The sequence below is a fragment of the Artemia franciscana genome, chromosome 20 (assembly GCF_032884065.1).
Source record: "Artemia franciscana chromosome 20, ASM3288406v1, whole genome shotgun sequence".
In the NCBI taxonomy this organism is placed as follows: domain Eukaryota; kingdom Metazoa; phylum Arthropoda; class Branchiopoda; order Anostraca; family Artemiidae; genus Artemia; species Artemia franciscana.
Genome location: NC_088882.1, coordinates 12,072,297 through 12,091,059, shown reverse-complemented (window position 1 = coordinate 12,091,059; position 18,763 = coordinate 12,072,297). Strand labels below are relative to the sequence as shown.

The window sequence follows — 18,763 nt, the reverse complement described above, 5'->3', positions numbered from 1 at the left end:
CTCTACAGTAAGGTTCTCTGATATTATGAATCTGATGGTACCATTTTTATCTAGATTCCTTCTAGGACCAACATTTGTGTTGCCCGTCTAGGACCAACGGTTCAACAAGATCACCCTGGAGAAAACAAAAAAAGTAAAAAACAACAAATAGACACCCAACCGTGATCTTTCTTCTGGGAAAAAAAATACAAAAGTTAACATTTACGCCGATGAGGGCTTGATGAGAGCCTAACCTAACCTAGGCATACTAGGTTTGGAATCTTTTGTCGGAAGGGTGGAAGTTCTATTCCAGGCGTGGTCGGTTATTTGGTTTTGGAGGTACGTGACTCTGTAAGGTCAGCTAGTCAATCCAACTCTAAATGGGTACCCGGAGAAATCTGGGGAAGGTAAGTAGGAATGGTATGTGGAAACAAAGAATGGCTGATCCCCAACCCCATTACAATTCCTGGCTGAAGTTCCTTGAAACAGAGATCAGCACCGCCAGTTTGGACTTTAAGGGTATAGTGCCGTATCCTTTATTTTTATCGTATCAAATAAGTGAAGTTCCTGATATCTTTCAGCTAAAATACAAACATCAATATGACAAACATTAATATAATAAAAGCTTTAAGTTGGGAACAATATTTTTTTTTACAGAACAGAACACAATTATGCTAAATATAAATACACGATAAAGCATAGAATGCTAATAAGTACACACAGCATATAAATTGCACATTAATTGTTATACTTAATGAGATCATAACGGCGTCACCAGCAATCACTAAATACATATACAAATAATGATTGTGCGGACCTTATATATAAATATGCATAAACCTGAATACTTGCATACTATGGAAGAGGATTAAAGTTAAAAATACGCTAAAGCATAGATCTGAGTATTCAAAAATGACTATACAATTGTTCCAAGAAAAAAATTCCTGAAACCTCATAAATGACGACTTATCAAAAAATTAGCAATGAAAATTTTTTGATTTGGAACGGACTTGATGATATATAACCTGCCCTCGGTTTTTTCTTTTCTACAAGTTTACCAATTGTAAAAAAGGAGGAATTATTTGTCCAAATCAATTTCGATTAAAGTCATTTTAGACGTTCTTTTAGGCTTAGGTGAACAGCAGGCATATACTCAAGAGAAAGGAAACAACAGTCCATCTCCTGGTTTGTCCATTTCCCTGACAAATCAAGACGTGTACGACTCCCCAAATAATTTCTTATATTTATCAATACATCACCCGTTTTTACCGGGCTATAGGCACATGACTCGCACATAGAAAATATAATAACTAAAAAAAGATCGATGATTTTCTTACTGAAAGCAATTGTTCTTTACTTAACAATCTTTATTTTCTGTATAGTTATGGTCTGTTATTTTATTACAATATTTCTGTCTTTTTGCTGTGTGAATTTTTGCAATACTGTGCATTGGGAACTGCTTCTTGCAATTATATTAGCACCTGCAAAATACTCATTGTAGCACCAAGCCACTCAGGTTGTATAAATTTTTAATCACCCTAATCTGTTCAGAGCTTCACTCTTTACCATTTCGATGAAGTTTCAATCTCCATTCCATTTTCTCAAAATGAAACATTGGGTGTTTGTTTATAACTAATTTCCTGTCTTGTGTTGTCCTTGTTTTAATTCCAAATGATTTCAGCAATTCAGGGATATAACTAAGAAGCATAGATATTGGCAGGAATAAAAGCAAAAATAATTTTAAATTTATATCAAAATTCAATGAATAGGTTCATAATTAGCTCTTAGAAAATGCCCTCCAATATCCCCCCTCCAAAAAAATCTATATTTGTTAATAAAATTCTGATTACTTCATGTTTATGAAAAATTATTGCACCTTTATAAGCAGATATCACCTCAACCAAACTTTAGTATTTCCCAAAATTGGATTGGAAGATGAATTAACTAAAAAAGTAAAATCGCCAAATTTTGGTCACAATATTTAGTCACAATATTTATGTGATGCTAATAACTCACTTCTTTAGCCCCTTCATCCGTAATCCACAAATATACAACAATCTTTCAGTCTGCTAGGAATGATTTCTATACAACATAGACAGATGAAAAGGGTTATTTATTTAAAATATTTGGGCCCAAGGGTTTGTGACGTTTGTCATTCGGTCTTATTGTGAATTCCCAGAGGCCTGCCTTCAAGTCAATTTTGAATACATGTCTTTTCATTTAAATGATCTGTTTTAATCATTAATATAACTTTTAACAGACAAAAAAGGGGGAGGGGACCACTATTTCATATCATTGTTGGTTTTGCATTCCTCTGAAAAGTTTCTTCACTAATTTCTAGTTCAGTTCTTCAGCCTTTTTAATGCATACAAAGTTGTATTTTAATTGTGTGACAAGCTTTATATATATATATATATATATATATATATATATATATATATATATATATATATATATATATATATATAGATATATATATATATATATTTACATCTGCACTTGCTCAGTTTTCTATTTTCAAACAAAATTGCTTTGCCTTGATCTTAATTTTAATCCAGATATTGTATAAATTCAGGTTTACGGCCCACTTCTCACTACCACCTAATAGCGTCAGCGTAAGTGAAAATGAACGTCAAAGTGAAGGCTGACGTGAAGTGTCAAAGTTTTGGCTACAGTAGCAAAGTTTTCAGAATAGTTTTTGCCTTAATTTACTATTTTGCACATAGCATTAAGTAATACAACTGATACAAGAGAATGTTAAAAAAAAACATAAATAAAACAGGCATTTAGGACTCTAAATACACTGTTTTATTTTGTCAATGTATTTTATCGATGAAGATGACTTCGAAGACCACACTGTTTTTTCATGATGAAAATATAACAGTTCAAAATAGGGATGAAACCTTCTAATCGACAGTGAAACAAATATAAAATTTTAACTGAATATTTCGGACACATATACAGTGTCCATAATCAACAGTGAAACAGTAGGAGTAACATCATCAGCATATATAACAGTTTTACTGCTGATGATGAACACTGTTTATGTGTCCAAAAAATTTAGTTAAAATTTTATATTTGTTTCACTGTCGATTAAAAAGTTTCAACCCTTTTTCAAACTGTTATATTTTATTGATGACTATGTACATTATTATTACTTTAGTTCATTTAAATATTTTGACTCTTTTTTATCATATTTCCCTTTTTATTTAGTGTTTTTTTTTACAGTTAGTCCTTAAAAGACACCAACTCGTGCACAATTAGTTGTGAAGTTTCAACGGTTTGGGTCAAAGTTAACAAAATCACTTATAACAGAAAAGAATTGTAGAGTATATGGAGCTAAAATATTTTAAATTAATCTATTCAGGCTAGCAAACACGTATAAAATTATAGCAACTTCTGCACTGAGACCGTATCATCAGTGTTGCACCACTAGTAGGCACATTTTAGTTGTTTAAAAGAGATTATCCAAAATTTGTTGAAAAGGGGTATCTCCCTGGCATTTGGTTCAGAGTAGGAAGAGGGGGTCAAATGCTAAAGCGAATTGCTTAAAAGTACTGTAGTTTTTATCTATATATATATATATATATATATATATATATATATATATATATATATATATATATATATATATATATATATATATATATATATATATATATATATATATATATATATATATATTACAAAACAAGAGTATAATTTGTTGACAAAAATGATACCCAGGTATTATAAGAAATACCGAAGCCGATCAGCCACTAAGCATAATAGCTGCACACTATATGCCATCCCCTATTTCTGTCAGGTATTACAATATATTTAAATGAATAAACGCGCGCATTAAATAAACCAACTAATTTTAATATCCAATATCTACATTGAACAAGAATAATTAATAATAAACATTTCGGGTTACTTAACACATAACATATATTAGGCTAATTTCTTGATTCTTTTTTGTAAATTTTAATTTTTGGAAAGAAAATTTAACTATTAAACTATTCTGAATGTACTTTTAAGTTCGTTTTCATATAACTATATTATTTCCTTCAATAGGACTATTTGAATTAGAGGCTAATTTGTGCTCAAATAGGATAAACATTACTTATTGTAAGCGAATGATGGCCAAACATACTTGAACTGTGACTTCCACAAGATGTAAAGTATTCTAAAAGAAAATATTTTGTTGTAGCATTTACATTGACTCAGGTATACTGCCATCATATTTCACTGAGAAACATAATTCGCAGAAGGTGTTTTGGGAATTACAACAGTAAGATTCTTTCAATGGTGCTTTATTTATATTTCCTTAAAAGTTGGTAAATCTAAAATAACAAGGTTATAAGATGTTGAGCGTATGTTATCAGTCCAAGAGTAGCACCGTATTTACCAATATAATATTAAAGTAACAAAAGCGCACAAGATTTCAAATGTAAACATGTTTCAACCGATAGAATACAATACCAAAACTAAATAAATAACTCAAATCATAATCTTAAGATATTTTTTATCCCAATAAATTGCTTCCAGAATTCCAATTCACGTGAATATAGCAGATGATTATGTAACACCATTGTACAATTTATGAGCCTCTAACGACACCACACAAAATATTGTGATAGAGTTGTTTTGTAAAAACTTCAACTCTGTGATGGAAAGCAACCCTCGCTTCTTATGCTTCCCCATTAACTAGTATCCAAAAACCCTCTAATTGGCCATTTAAGGCTGGAAAGCTCCATGTTGATTGTGAGCCACAATGTGACCTCAATAAAAAACACTATCTTCGAATATATAACTAACAGCTAGGTAATCATTTCGGTTACTTTCATCATTGCATTGTGATCTAATTGGAATAGTATCTAGTAATAACTACCATAAGGGTTATACACTTGCGGATTTTGAGGGTAAGGGTGTGACGGTCGTGGCGCGTAAGGGGTGGGATTTTGTAAGGCATAGTTCTGATAGTTTGGATAATTAGTTAAATTCTGATAACTCTGATAACCCATTCGACCTTGTACATGAAAGCCGGGACTTGGAGATGGCGTTGGATATGCCAATGAGGTTTGAGTTAATGGAGTAGGAGGTGTACTTAATATCCTAGATAAAGAATCATTTGTCAGATGTTGCGATGACGGAGTAATACAGCGTGAAGGATCAACGGTGGGGGTTGTTCTCATCCGTGACTGTAAACTGAACGGGCTGTGCAGCATTGAATGTGAAGGCTGAACACCGCAGTACTGAGGCATGGATAGGTTTGTCTGGAAGTAAAAAAAAAGAACATAATGATGATATTGTTTAAAGGTAATTCTATTCAATATCGTAATTAAAATGATTTATCTGTTAATATTTGTCATCAGTTACTATTTATTTGGAAATGTCTTAGTTCATTAATATCTTTTTAGGGCCTTAAAAAATTTTGCCCTCTGTCTTTCTAATGGAGTTTGAAATCAATAAAGATCTATTAGATTGCTTTTTCACTTTCTTAAAGTTTAGCCTACTATTTAGACGATTAATTTTAAATTCGAATTAGCATTAAATACTAGGATTCTTACTGTTAATCAAAGATATAGGCCAAAACAGGTCGAAAGCTTTTTCATAGAATTGTTGTTATATTTTCATAAGGATCGGCAATGAATTTTAGTAAAGTATAATTTTAAGTGGATTTAAGTCAATCCGGTTTAAGCAAAGAAAACAAATTAGCAAAATTTAAGCTCAATTCATGAATTCAATTCAAGATTATTCTCTCTATCTTTAAGATTTTACATTACTATTTGTTCTGGTAAAAACTCTTCATTCAAAGACATTACGGAGAACAAACAAAAGAAAAAACTAGAAAATAAAGCAAGTACCTCATAGTACCTTTTCATAAAGAAGGTAATAGTAGTTTATACAAAAATTTTCCACCGTTATTTAATCACGTAAATACCGTTCATACAAAGACATTACGAAGAAACAAAAAAAAAACAAGAAAAATAAAAAAAATAAACAGCTCATAGCATTACTAGAGGCTGCAATAGTAGTATTAACAGACGATAAAGCCACAGTAACACAATAAACACTAATAAAATATAGCTTGTGCTAAATATAGTGAGCCTTAACTGTAAATTACATAAAAAAAACTAGTTTTTTTAACTGAAAGTAAGGAGCGACATTAAAACTTAAAACGAACAGAAATTACTCCGTATATGAAATGGATTGTCCCCTCCGCAATCCCTCGCTCTTTACGCTAAAGCTTTTAATTGTTTTAAAAAGAAAAATTGTGGCAAAGAGTCGAACTTTAGCGTAAAGAACGAGGGATTGCGGAGGGGACAATCCATTTCATATACGGAGTAATTTCTGTTCGTTTTAAGTTTTAATGTCGCTCCTTACTTTCAGTTAAAAAAACTAGTTTTTTTTATGTAATTTCTGAACGTTTTTGAATTAATGCATGTTTGATTTTGACTCTCCACACGTAAACTATTCAAATTAAATGTGCATATTAATTCCTTTTTTGGCTAAATGGCTTTCTCTTAGTTTTGATCATAAGTTTTTGAGAAATATGGGATGGGGAAGGCGGCCTAGTTGCCATGCAATTTTTCGGTTACATAAAAAGGCAACTATTAATTTTAATTTTAACGAATTTTTTTATTAGCAAAAAATATACGTAACTTTAGAATCAACTTACGTAACAAACTTTTATATTCTTTAATTTTTATTATGTATATGAGGGGGTTTGTACCCTCGTTAATACCTCCTTCTTTACACTAAATCGTAAGTTTTGTCCCAATTCTTTAAGAATGACTCCTGAATCAGAAAGGCCGTAGAATAAATAGTTGAAATTACTAAAAATACTTTAGCATAAAGAGCAAGGTATATATCTCCTCCTAAATACCTCGCTCTTTATGCTAAAGTATTTTTAGAACGCCTCATATGCGTAATAATCTCTGTTCGTTTTAAGTTTCAATGCTACTTCTTCCTTTCATTTGAAAAAACGTTTTCATGTTTATTTTTCATTGTTTTCTTATAGTAATGCTAGAGAATCCTGTGCCCTTTTCATTGAATTTTTCTTCCCCCATGACAGATTCCTCCAAGGAAAGATCCTCCAACATAGCCCCCTCTCCTCAGCCCCACCCCCAAACAAAATAAAATCCCCCTGAAAACGTCTGTACACTTCCCAATAACCATTACTATATGTAAACACTGGTCAAAGTTTGTAACTTGCAGCCCCTCCCCCAGGGATTGTGGGGGAGTAAGTCATCCCCAAAGACATAGTTATTATGGTTTTCGACTATGCTGAACAAAATGGCTATCTCAAAATTTTGATCCGTTGACTTTGGGAAAAAAATGAGCGTGGGAGGGGGCCTAGATGCCCTCCAATTTTTTTGGTCACTTAAAAAGGGCACTAGAACTTTTCATTTCCGTTAGAATGAGCCCTCTTGCGACATTCTAGGACCACTTGGTCGATACGATGACCCCTGGGAAAAAAAAAACAAAAAAAAAAAAAAAAAAAAAACAAACAAATAAACACGCACCCGTGATTTGTCTTCTGGCAAAAAATATAAAATTCCACATTTTGTAGATAGGAGCTTTGAACTTCTAGAGTAGGGTTCTCTGATACGCTGAATCTGATGGTGTCATTTTCGCTAAGATCCTACGACTTTTAGGGGGTGTTTCCCCCTATTTTCCTAAATAAGGCAAACTTTCTCAGGCTCGTAACTTTTGATGGGTGAGACTAAACTTGATGAAACTTATATATTTAAAATCAGCATTAAAATGCGATTCTTTTGATGTAGCTATTGATATCAAAATTCAATTTTTTAGAGTTTTGGTTACTATTGAGCCGGATCGCTCCTTACTACAGTTCGTTACCACGAACTGTTTGATGAAACAGTTATTGCTAACGAACTGTAAGGATAGCGTGACCCGAACGAATGACAACCAAAACTCCAAAAACGAAAGCCTAAAACAACGTAAAACCAACATCAAAATAATTCCCGTTTTATGCTGAATCCGAATGTACAAGGATTATTAAGTGTAAATCGGAAATTGTTATATTTAGCTAAATTTAGAGCAAAAGGAAAAAATACATCCGAAAAGGGATCAAATCTTGATAAAAATTAAGTAAGAAATGAAGTAAGAAATTAAAAATGAAGAAACAGCCAAAAAAGATCTGAGAACAATTGAGCCTCCTCCGGAGCCCTTTCTTGGCCCCAAGACTCAAAGGGACTATTTCAACAAATCGAAGTCTAAAAAAATTATCTTGGAAGGTAATACACACGGAGAAAAAACACAAAGCAAAAAAAACAGTTTTTTTAAAGAACAACTTTAGAACTAAAAAGGGTCACCATTATTAATATATATCTAAACGGGGTGGCAACTCTTTAAATCTACAGTTTTTTTGCTATAGTTTAACTTATTTACGCTAATTCTGAAACAACGAATATTCTACTAACAAAAGAAACGTGTAATAAATAGTTCCATAATTTATTCTTTTATACTTATAGACGCCATAGCAGGATTAATCTGTGAATGAAAAACTTTACGTTGGACCCGCAAGCCTGAGGGTTTTGTCGACCGCACCGGCGCCAAGTAGAATATTTGGCGACAGAGGATAATACACAGACACAGTCAAAATGAGGTTGGCATCTGAAATTGTGAGAAGGGATATGACATTGAAAATTAAGACAATCAATCGAAAGTTGTTCAAAAGCTTTCAGAAGGTGGTAGCCACGCTCATAGGGTGGAACGAAGCGCAAGCATGTCACCATTTTTATAGGAGTTAGATCTTCAATCAGGAGAGGATTTTTCATGGAGGAGGGTCGCCATTATTTGAAAATCTATAAGAAATTAAATTGAAAAGACAACTTTTTTTTAACTGGCAGTAAGGAGCAACATTAAAACTCAAAACGAACAGAAATTGTTCCTTATACGAGGGGGTTCCCCCTCCTTGATCCTCCTGAATTTAATATTTTGGGAATCAGCATAAAAAACTTCATTTCATTCCAAGAAATATTTACACAAGGCCAGAATTCAGGGGATAGCCATATCTCTAATGATGCAGAATCTCGAATAATGGCAATGCTCACCCTAATGAATGGTCAGTTAGCAAAATAGCGGGAATAAATGGGGGGCTGGCCCAGTTATCAATTAAGTTGGAGGGAGCGATCACTGAAGTTAAGGTAGAAAATATAAATACGCAGCGAGAAGTTGATTCTCTGAAAACTGAACTGGAGAAGATGCGACTTAAAATGAGTATAGGGAGGCTGATTCAAAACGAACAAATGTAATTTTGTATAGCTTTGATCCGTCAAGACGAGCACAGACATTATTTGAAGATATAGTTGCCACTTTAACCAATTTATACCGAATGCCTCGATACATCTTAGCGACATAAAAGACGTTTTCCGTAATAAGTGTAATCAAAACCCCAGTCCCATTTTGGTTAAATTTACGAGTGCTTTTTGCCGCGATCTTGTTCTGCAATCAGGTCAACATTTTAGACACGCAAAAATTTGAATTACGCCTGACTACACAACATGAGAATTACTTGCGAGAAAGAAAATGAAATTTACCTTTGAGGCAGTGAAATCGGCGGGTAAAGAGGCGAAGTTACGTGGTATGAAATTATTTGTAGAGAACAAGGGTTATATTACAATTTCGAAACTGATGCGATAGAGGAGCGCACGGTACCTGGTGGTGAATATAGAAAGGGAGTTGCTAGTGCGTACCAGGTATCGGCTGTTGGAGGTTCAAATATAACGCTGAAAGATGGCGGAAGACCGAGAGCGGATTCACAGTTATTAAATGAAGCGTCACATCTATGAAATCATTCGGTAGCGCATTTAGTGAAACGAGGAGGATACGCGGTGTATATTAGAGGATGAAAAACGTAAATTTTCTATTCAGTTTCCTTCTGACTTGTTTTGTCTTGTTGTCACCTCCTGTCTTTTGTTTGATGTCATGATGTCATGTTTTTATGTCACCTCATGCCTGTACGGATGAAGCTGCTTGGGAGGTTTGGGATGATTTAGTTATCCATCTCCCTTCAAGGGTAAGTGAGGACCATAGTAGACGAAAGAATAATTGGGGTCGTAAAATTTTGGATTTTTGTGGGAAGGAAAATTTCGTTATTTTGAATGGAAGAGTTGGAAAGGATGGAGGTGTGGGAAATTTCATTTGTTTTTCTGGGACGACTCCAAGTGTAATTGATTATATTTTGGTGGATATTCCTCTTTGGCATATTTTTGAGTTGTTGAACTACTTTTGAGTTGGTTAGTTCTAAGAAACTAGCGACTAATGAAAAAAAAACGCAGAGAAACTGAGGATTTAGGGATTAGAAAGACACTGAAAATAACAGGAGAGAATGAGAAAAATCTTCTGAGTATGATGACTAGTGAAGAAGTTCAGCAGGAATTAGAGAAATGTTCGGTTTTACTAGGTGATGGAAAAATAGAGGAGCTGTTTGCATTAGTAAATGATGTTGTATATAAGGTAGGTTCAAATTTAAATTGCGGAGTTAAGAATGATATTAAGAATGGATTTTTTTTATGATGATTGTGAAAGAAAACCCCAGGAAGTTTTAGAGGCACTGGGGAAAGCGAGAGATAGCATAGGTAATAGGGAAAATACTAGATTTTATATGGATTATAAGTTGATTCGGAATAAGTATAAGAAAATGTTGACGATTAAGAAAAAAGAGCATGAAATTAGAACAGGAGAGCAACTGGAAAAAAGATTATAGAGAATGAGATATTAGGACCTTTTGGCGTATAGTTAAAAATTCTATAGGAGGAACAGAGGTTTGTCATGGTATTCCAGCAGTAGATTCTTAGCCTATATATTTAGAGGAGAGAGAAAACGAACTGATTAGGGACCAAGGAGGAACTAGTTTAAGTGTAGATCTGGTATCTGCTTTACGTGATGTAGTTGATAGGCCAATGCAAGAATGTGATTATGATTTGGTTGCTCCCATCCACGTAAGTGAAGTTTGGGAGACAAGGAAAGGAATGAGAGGCGGCTCTGCTCCAGGTATAGATGGAATACCAACCGCACTTTGGAAGTGGGGACGAGTGTGGCTGCTGCCTGTTATAGCAGGGATATTTCCCGGTATATTGAACAGTGCAGAATGGCCCCTGTCTTGGGCTACGTCTGTTCTAGTGCCGTTATTTAAAAAAGGGTATAGATTAGACCATGGGAATTATAGAGGTATAAGCCTAAGTAATGTGCTTAGTAAGGTTTTTGCTAAGATATTATGTTGTAGGATAGATAATTGAATAGACCAAAATAGAATTTTATCAGATTCGCAGGCACGGTTCAGAAAAGGCTATAGTCCTATAGATCAGATTTTTATTTTATTGGGGAGGATTAGGAAACACGTTAGGAGAAAAGAGACCAGGCTATTTGTTGCATTTTTGGATTTAAAAGGGGCGTTTGATAGAGTGGATAGAAGTTTAACGATAGAGTCGTTGTTAGCACTAGGGCTACCAAGCGCATTTATCAAGATTATAGCATCTATGTATAGTATAGTTAAGATTGTAGTACGAGTAGGCAAGGATTTCTCTAGGGTTATTAGGAGTAGACTTGGTGTTAAGCCGGGATGTACAATTTCCCCAAGGTTATTTTCATTGTATATTAATGATTTTGAAGAATATTTGATAGGCAGAGGCACCCCAAAAATTAAGCTTTCAAGTCCAAGCGTTGTGGCATTACTTTTTGCGGATGACATAGCATTAGTAGTGGAAAGTAAAGAACGTTTACAACAGCTTCTTATTTTAGAAATAAAAAACTAGTGTTAAACATAAAGAAGTCGGTGGTAATGGTCTTCAGAAAAAGTGGAGAACAGATAGATTCTCAGTGTCAGTTTACGTGTGAAGGTAGGACTACGTAGATGAATATCAGTACTTAGGTTGTAAGCTTAGGTTGTAGGATGGAAAATAGAAGAAACATCTCAAGATATTAGAAAGTAAGGGAAATAGACTACTAGGATTGTTAAGTAAAAGTAGTATGAAGGAAATTAGGGATGTAGTACTGCTAAAGTATGTTTTTAATGCTAGGGTTAGATCGGCTTTGCATTACGGGGCGGAACTTTGGGGGTTTAATAAGGGGTTGAATTTAGAGAGAATGCAGTTGAGGTTTTTTAAGCGTATGTTAGGCCTTGATAATAAGTTTAATGGGTTAGTACTAAGAGGGGATATAGGAATAAAGTGTATGAGACAGAGTAGGTTAATTAGTATGGTTGAATATTGGGAAAGGGTATCATCTATAGAAGATAATGGGCTATTCAAACAAGCATTTTAATGATGCTTCAAGATAGGAAGAAGGATTCGTGGCCAAACCAGGTGAAGAATATATTAGACCGTGTAGGGCTAGGTAATTGCTGGAATGAGGGAAAGGGGATAGGAGAGATGGTAGGGACTGGTAGGCGCTTGGAAATATTTGGTAAGGAGGTTGGGGAGAGAGATTGGATTTCGGAAATTTTGAGAAGTAGGTGTTACTTAACTATAAATAATATTGGAAAGTTCGTCCGGGTAAGTATGAGGTATCGTGATGTTTTCTTAAATAATTAGTTTAATGTCTTTTCAGTCTATGTTTGTTGCTGTATTTTTTATACTTGTTTTGTGTTTGTCACCATGGCCCAATTGGGCTTTTCGTGTGAATAAACTATCTATCTATCACAATCAACCATAAAGAATAATCCATGAACAGACAGTCGTGTCGTAAGTAAGTATAAGTCCCAGGGAAGTCCGGGGAAGGGCCTATTATCTCAACTCAAAAGCCTCAAAACTATAATAATTGACGACAATTATACCCTTTTTATAAATAACAGGTTAAAACAGCATTCAAAAGCATTCTTTGTAGAGATACTTCTGACCAAACTCTGCTGATGTTTATCTACCTATCAAACAACTGGCTGATGTTGGGGTATTTTAACGTTACTATACATATATTAAAATTCCAGCCGTCTAGAAAGCCCCTTATGATCCTAAATAACCCTCAAAGATATCATATTTACCGATAATTCCAGCTTCTTCTTTTTTAAATAAAACCTCATAAAAAAAGACAATTTATAAGGTTTTCATGTACAAAGGTTTCTGACCCCAATCCTTCTGTTCCCTCTGTCCTTGTAAAACTACTACCTATTCCGAGTAGGGGGAGAGAAAAAGAAGATGAAGAATGAGATGGAACAACATCCATGCATGCATGCGTGCATGCGCACATTAAACAAATGTATCAGCTACTAATCTAAGCGCACGTTTTATTAGTAGCACTTTATTTTATTAGTACTGTATTATAATACCCTATTTATAATATTTACGCTATATATATGATATTATATATATATATATATATATATATATATATATATATATATATATATATATATATATATATATATATATATATATATATATATATATATATATGTATATATATATATATATATATATATATATATAAAATTTACGCTATATATATATATATAATAAATATATTTATTAATAATACGCTCTTTATATATTTATAATACGCTACTTTATTTATTATTAATATTCATTAGTATTCGCTATTTTATTATTATTCATTCTGTACCCAATTTCTTCCATATGGGTAGATGGAAGAGGGCACTGGGGAGGAAAAACAGGCTTATTAGATCCAAGTTCTGCCCCATAGCCTCCTCTCTGCATGTTGATTGACACTGACAGAAAATGGGCAAAACATGAAAAGTATTTAAATACTTTAAAGAATAATATAGGTTAAAAAGAAACTAGCAGTATAGCAGAAATAACAACCTGATCTGGGTTGTGATTAGACAAATGTGAAGGCATGTTCATCCCGTACCCAATATCTTGCATATGGGTAGATGGAAGAGGACACTGGGGAGGAGAAACAGGCTTATTAGGTCCAAGTTCTGCCCCATAGCCTCCTCTCTGCATGTTGATTGACAATTCCTTTTCATCTATGCTAATGCTTGGCATTTGTGGTGTTCCTGAGTTACGAGGACTAACATGGTCCTGAGAAACGTCTTGTCGCTTCGTGGCCTGGAAAAACAAATACTTTTACTTTCACAAAGGAAAGCTTTTGTCTTTTCTCTTTTGTGCACATCCTATGTTTTTTCCTCATAAAAATGGGTTCAAGTAGATAGTGTTTTATCTTTTTGATTATCACTGAAGTTGGTTTCCTACAAAAAATCGCGATTTTCCATGATTTTTTTTGCGCTCACACCCAATATTCTTTTTGGTAGCTTCTGACGACATCGAAAAGTTAAAAAAAAACTTAATTAAGAATAAAACATTTAAAGCTCTTCTTATCTAAATAGTTTAAAATCATTGAATGAATGTTAGGCCTAGCTGACACACAAAACTAGCCTATTTTCAACCTTACTGGCCAGTTCTACCTCTTGAGGTACTTCCTCCCAAGCTTTCATAGTTATCTGTCTGTTTTGGGGTTATTATTCAACTTTGGAGCAAATCACTGTATTTAAACCAGTAAAAATCGTCCTGTGGTGGCGCAGTGGATTTGACCTTAGCTTGGTAATACGGGACCCAGAGATCGAATCACGCTGCAGGAATGCACTGCAGGGCCGACGCAGGGACCATAGTAGTCAAGAAGCGTCGTTAATTCTTAAATAAAATAAAAATTTAAACCAGTAAAAAAAAATGAATGGGTTAATTAATTACTAACAAATTAATTATTTATTCAATATTTTTTTCTTTTTTACGTTTTTTTTTCATTGATTCATTTTGAGGCCCAAAACAGTGATTTGTCTTTGATATTTACAACAATCAGCTTCAGCCTGTTTTTAAAATCTCGTCGAAACTAACTGCTAAATTTGGTGAAAGATTACACTTGATTGTTTATATTTAAATAGATTATAAAGTCTGATTGTGGAGAATATACTAATAAACGTTAGCAGTTTTCCCGCCAACATGGGCTCTTTGCAGCAAAATCTACATTCGTTTATTTTTTCTTGGAGTTTTCAATATTATTCGGGAAAATTGGCCTACTTGTATATTCTATAGTTTAGAAGTTTACGAAAACTCGTTAAGGGCCTTAATTTGAAAAAAAAAATATGTAAATGACGTTATTTTTGTATCCATGAGTACTGCAATAACGTTGTCACATTTGCATTGACGTTTGTCACATATCTTGTTTTTAGTTTTCTAGCTATTCTAATTTATAACAAACGCTTAAACCTACCTGCTGAATTAAAATAACACAAGGAATGTCAACAATCTAATACTGCTATTTTCCTTAGACTAAAACATTCATTCAAAGTACATTAAAGGGCTTTATGTCTTTTTTATAAATTTTAAATTAGCAGTAATTCTACCAGTTTTTCTTTTTATCCAAGCAATCAAATAAATAGGCATGTAACATACCGAAAATAAATCTATTGCATCATATTGACGCGTCCCTTGGACCAAAATAGTCTTCCAAATCAAACAGTTCGTGGTAACAAACTGTAGTAAGGATTGACCCGGCTCAATAGTAAACGAAACTCTAAAAAACGGAATTTTGATGCTAAAATATACACTAAAGAATCAGATTTTTATGCTGGTTTTAAATATATAAGTTTCATCAAATCTAGTCTTTTTCATCAAAATTTACGAGCCTGGAAAAAATTGTCTTATTTTAGAAAATAGGGGAAAACAACCCCTAAAAGTCACAGAATCTTAACAAAAATCATACCATCGCATTCGGCGTATCAGAGAAACTCCTATCTACAAAAATGTGGAATTTCGTATTTTTTGCCAGAAGACAAATCACGGGTGCGTGTTTATTTGTTTGTTTGTTTTTTGTTTTGTTTTTTTTCCCAGGGGTCATCGTATCGACCAAATGGTCCTAGAATATCACAAGAGGGCTCATTCTAACGGAAATGAAAAGTTCTAGTGCCCTTTTTAAGTGACCAAAAAATTGGAGGACACCTAGGCCCCCTCCCACGCTCATTGTTTCTCCAAAGTCAACAGATCAAAATTTTGTGATAGCCATTTTGTTCCTCATAGTCAAAAACCATTATAACTATGTCTTTGGGAATGACCTACTCCCCCACAGTCCCTGGGGGAAGGGGCTGCAAGTTTCGACTAGACTTCAACAAACTTCGACCAGTGTTTACATATAATAATGGTTATTGGGAAGTGTACAGTCGTTTTCAGGAATTTTTTTGGTTTTGGAGGTGGAATTGAGGGGAGGGGGCTATTTGGGAGGATCTTTCCTTGGAGAAATATGCCATGGGGAACAGAAATTCAATGAAAAGGGCGCAGGATTTTCTAAAATTACTATAAAAAAACAATAAAAAAATAAACATGGAAAAGTTTTTTTCAATTGAAAGTAAAGAGTAGCATTGAAACTTAAAAGAACAGAGGTTATTACTCATATGAGGGGTTCTAAAAATACCTTAGCATAAAGAGCGTCGTATTTAGGAGGAGATAAATATCTCGCTCTTTATGCTATAGTATTTTCAGTAATTTCAACTATTTATTCTACGGCCTTTCTGATTCAGGGGTCATTTTTAAAGAATTGGGACAAAACTTACGATTTAGTGTAAAGAACGAGGTATTAACGAGGGTACAAACCCCCTCATATACATAATAAAAATTAAAGAATATAAAAGTTTGTTATGTAAGTTAATTCTTAAGTTACGTATATTTTTTACTAATAAAAAAAATCGTTAAAAATCAAAATTTACAGTTGTCTTTTTATGTAACCGAAAAATTACCTGGCAACTAGGCCTCCTTCCCCATCCCTTGTTTCTCAAAATCGTCTGATAAAAACTAAGAGAAAGCCATTTAGCCAAAAAAGGAATTAATACGCAAATTTCATTTTAATAACTTATGTGTGGAGAGCCAAAATCAAACACACATTAGTTCAAAAAAGTTCAGAAATTACATAAAAAAACTGGTTTTTTTAACTGAAAGTAAGGAGTGACATTAAAACTTAAAACGAACAGAAATTACTCCGTATAGTAAATGGGTTGTCCCAACCGCAATCCCTCGCTCTTTACGCTAAAGTTTGACTCTTTGCCACAATTCTACTTTTTAAAACAATTAAAAGCTTTAGCGTAAAGAGCGAGGGATTGCGGAGGGGACAACCCATTTCACATACGGAATAATTTCTGTTCGTTTTAAGTTTTAATGTCGCTCCTTACTTTCAGTTAAAAAAAACTAGTTTTTTTATGTAATACTTTTAAGGCTTCAGCTTGTTTTTGAATTTCAAATTCGTTCCGGGACCACCAGTTTCAGCTTTTGTCAAAACAGATAAAAATAAAACAGTATGATATTGAACTCACATTACTTTTTTCAGACATGAGTGTTCTTTAGAAGTTTAAATTTTCTCTTGAGATTTTTGAATTTGAAATTTGTTACCGACAAGGGCATCGTTTCGGCGGGAGGAGGGCAAGAGGTGGGGAGTAGCCCCATCAATAATTTGGAGAACAAATTACTACATAGCCCACGCCCCCTGACTACCTGGATATGGACCCCCTCTTCCCCTCAAATAAAAATTTTGGAGCTACCCCTGGTTAGAATATTTTTTCTAAACAAATAAATAAACAAAATTGAATTCACGTTAAAAAGTGTGTAATAAACAATGATCTGCTCCTTTGATACAGTAATTTAGTAATAATGTTTTAAAAGTTAACTACTTCCAGTTTTTGAAGCACTAAATGGAATTACAAAAGTGATTTATAAATTCCAAAAGTGATATATAAAAGTGATCTATGCGCCAAGCTGGTTTCACAAAATAAAGCGGTGAGTTCATAGAAACAACTTTTCAGTCAGTTGAAAATTTGTTCCGGTAAGGAAAACAAAAGAAAGACGAATAAAAGTTCAAATCTGTTATGAGCTAGTGAAAAACTTTGCCAAAAAAAAAATTGGATATTTCAATAATATATATCCTGTAACCGTCTTCAGCAAATATACTGCTGATCTGATAGAGTCATGGATAGGCAGTGTGGTCCTCAAAAATACCTTTATAGAAGAGAGAATAATAATGGTTTGGCTCATTTTGTTCTCGCTGTTTCGAATGGTTGATTTTGGAAAGTTCTTGTTTGTTGGGGGGAAAAAGAGAATAATTTAATTTACTGTTACCGTATCAGATAGTATCTCATTTTAGTTAATAAGCCCACGGTAGCTGTTTTTAAATCCATGGTTATTTATTATGTGTCCACAATTTGATTGACATATTTTGGTAAGTTCTAAGCTGTTAAGCCAGAAGGGGAGAAAAGAATAATTTGACTTGTCGTAACAAATGATTTCAGAAAGGAGGGCTTTGATTTAGTTTAAACCCTTTTCATTTAGTTGATTTTCACAAGTTATATTGTTAAGACCAAAAAAGTAAAACAGTACATTAACTTACCATTACTTTACCGGATGGTGTTATAAGAGAAAATAGTGATATATTTTATACTCGTGGTTCACTCAGTCGATTTTGTAAAATCTTAATTGGTGAAAAAAAGAGAGAATAAGAATTTCTTATGTATTTTGTCACATATGTATTTACAAAAAAAGTGGCTAATTACTGGTAACTGATTGACTGGTAACTGGAAAGGCACAACCAGTTGAACAAGAGAAAATGCAAGAGCGATTAGACTTACCACAACAGTTGGTTTCACGAAAGAAAGAGGTGATTCATTTTGTACTCGCTGTTCAAGTGGTCGCGTTTGGCTTGGAGACATTGGAGACATCTGTGGAATATGAACCTAAACAAAAATAAAAATACTTTTAAGTCAGATTCTTTTTCGAGTCACGGTGGCTTTCCATTTGAAAATGAAATTAAAATAAACGACACGACATTAGAAGAACAATTC

The 18,763-nt window shown here is 33.6% G+C and overlaps 1 protein-coding gene across 6 annotated transcripts in view; it reads right to left on the bottom strand.

Annotated features, from left to right (window-relative positions):
* Window positions 1-3,648: 3,648 nt before the first annotated feature.
* Window positions 3,649-18,763, bottom strand: part of LOC136039763 (uncharacterized) — a 93,677-nt gene continuing 78,562 nt past the window's right edge. For 4 of the 6 annotated variants that reach the window (XM_065723622.1, XM_065723623.1, XM_065723624.1 and 1 more), the window contains exons 15-17: window positions 18,551-18,655; window positions 13,749-13,997; window positions 3,649-5,237 (exon numbers count right to left, since the gene is read on the bottom strand). In XM_065723622.1, the coding sequence (XP_065579694.1) occupies window positions 4,839-5,237; window positions 13,749-13,997; window positions 18,551-18,655 (753 nt within the window). In that variant the 3' untranslated portion in view covers window positions 3,649-4,838. The remainder of the gene's footprint in view (window positions 5,238-13,748; window positions 13,998-18,550; window positions 18,656-18,763) is intronic. The other 2 variants (XM_065723626.1, XM_065723627.1) reach the window with 1 other exon arrangement.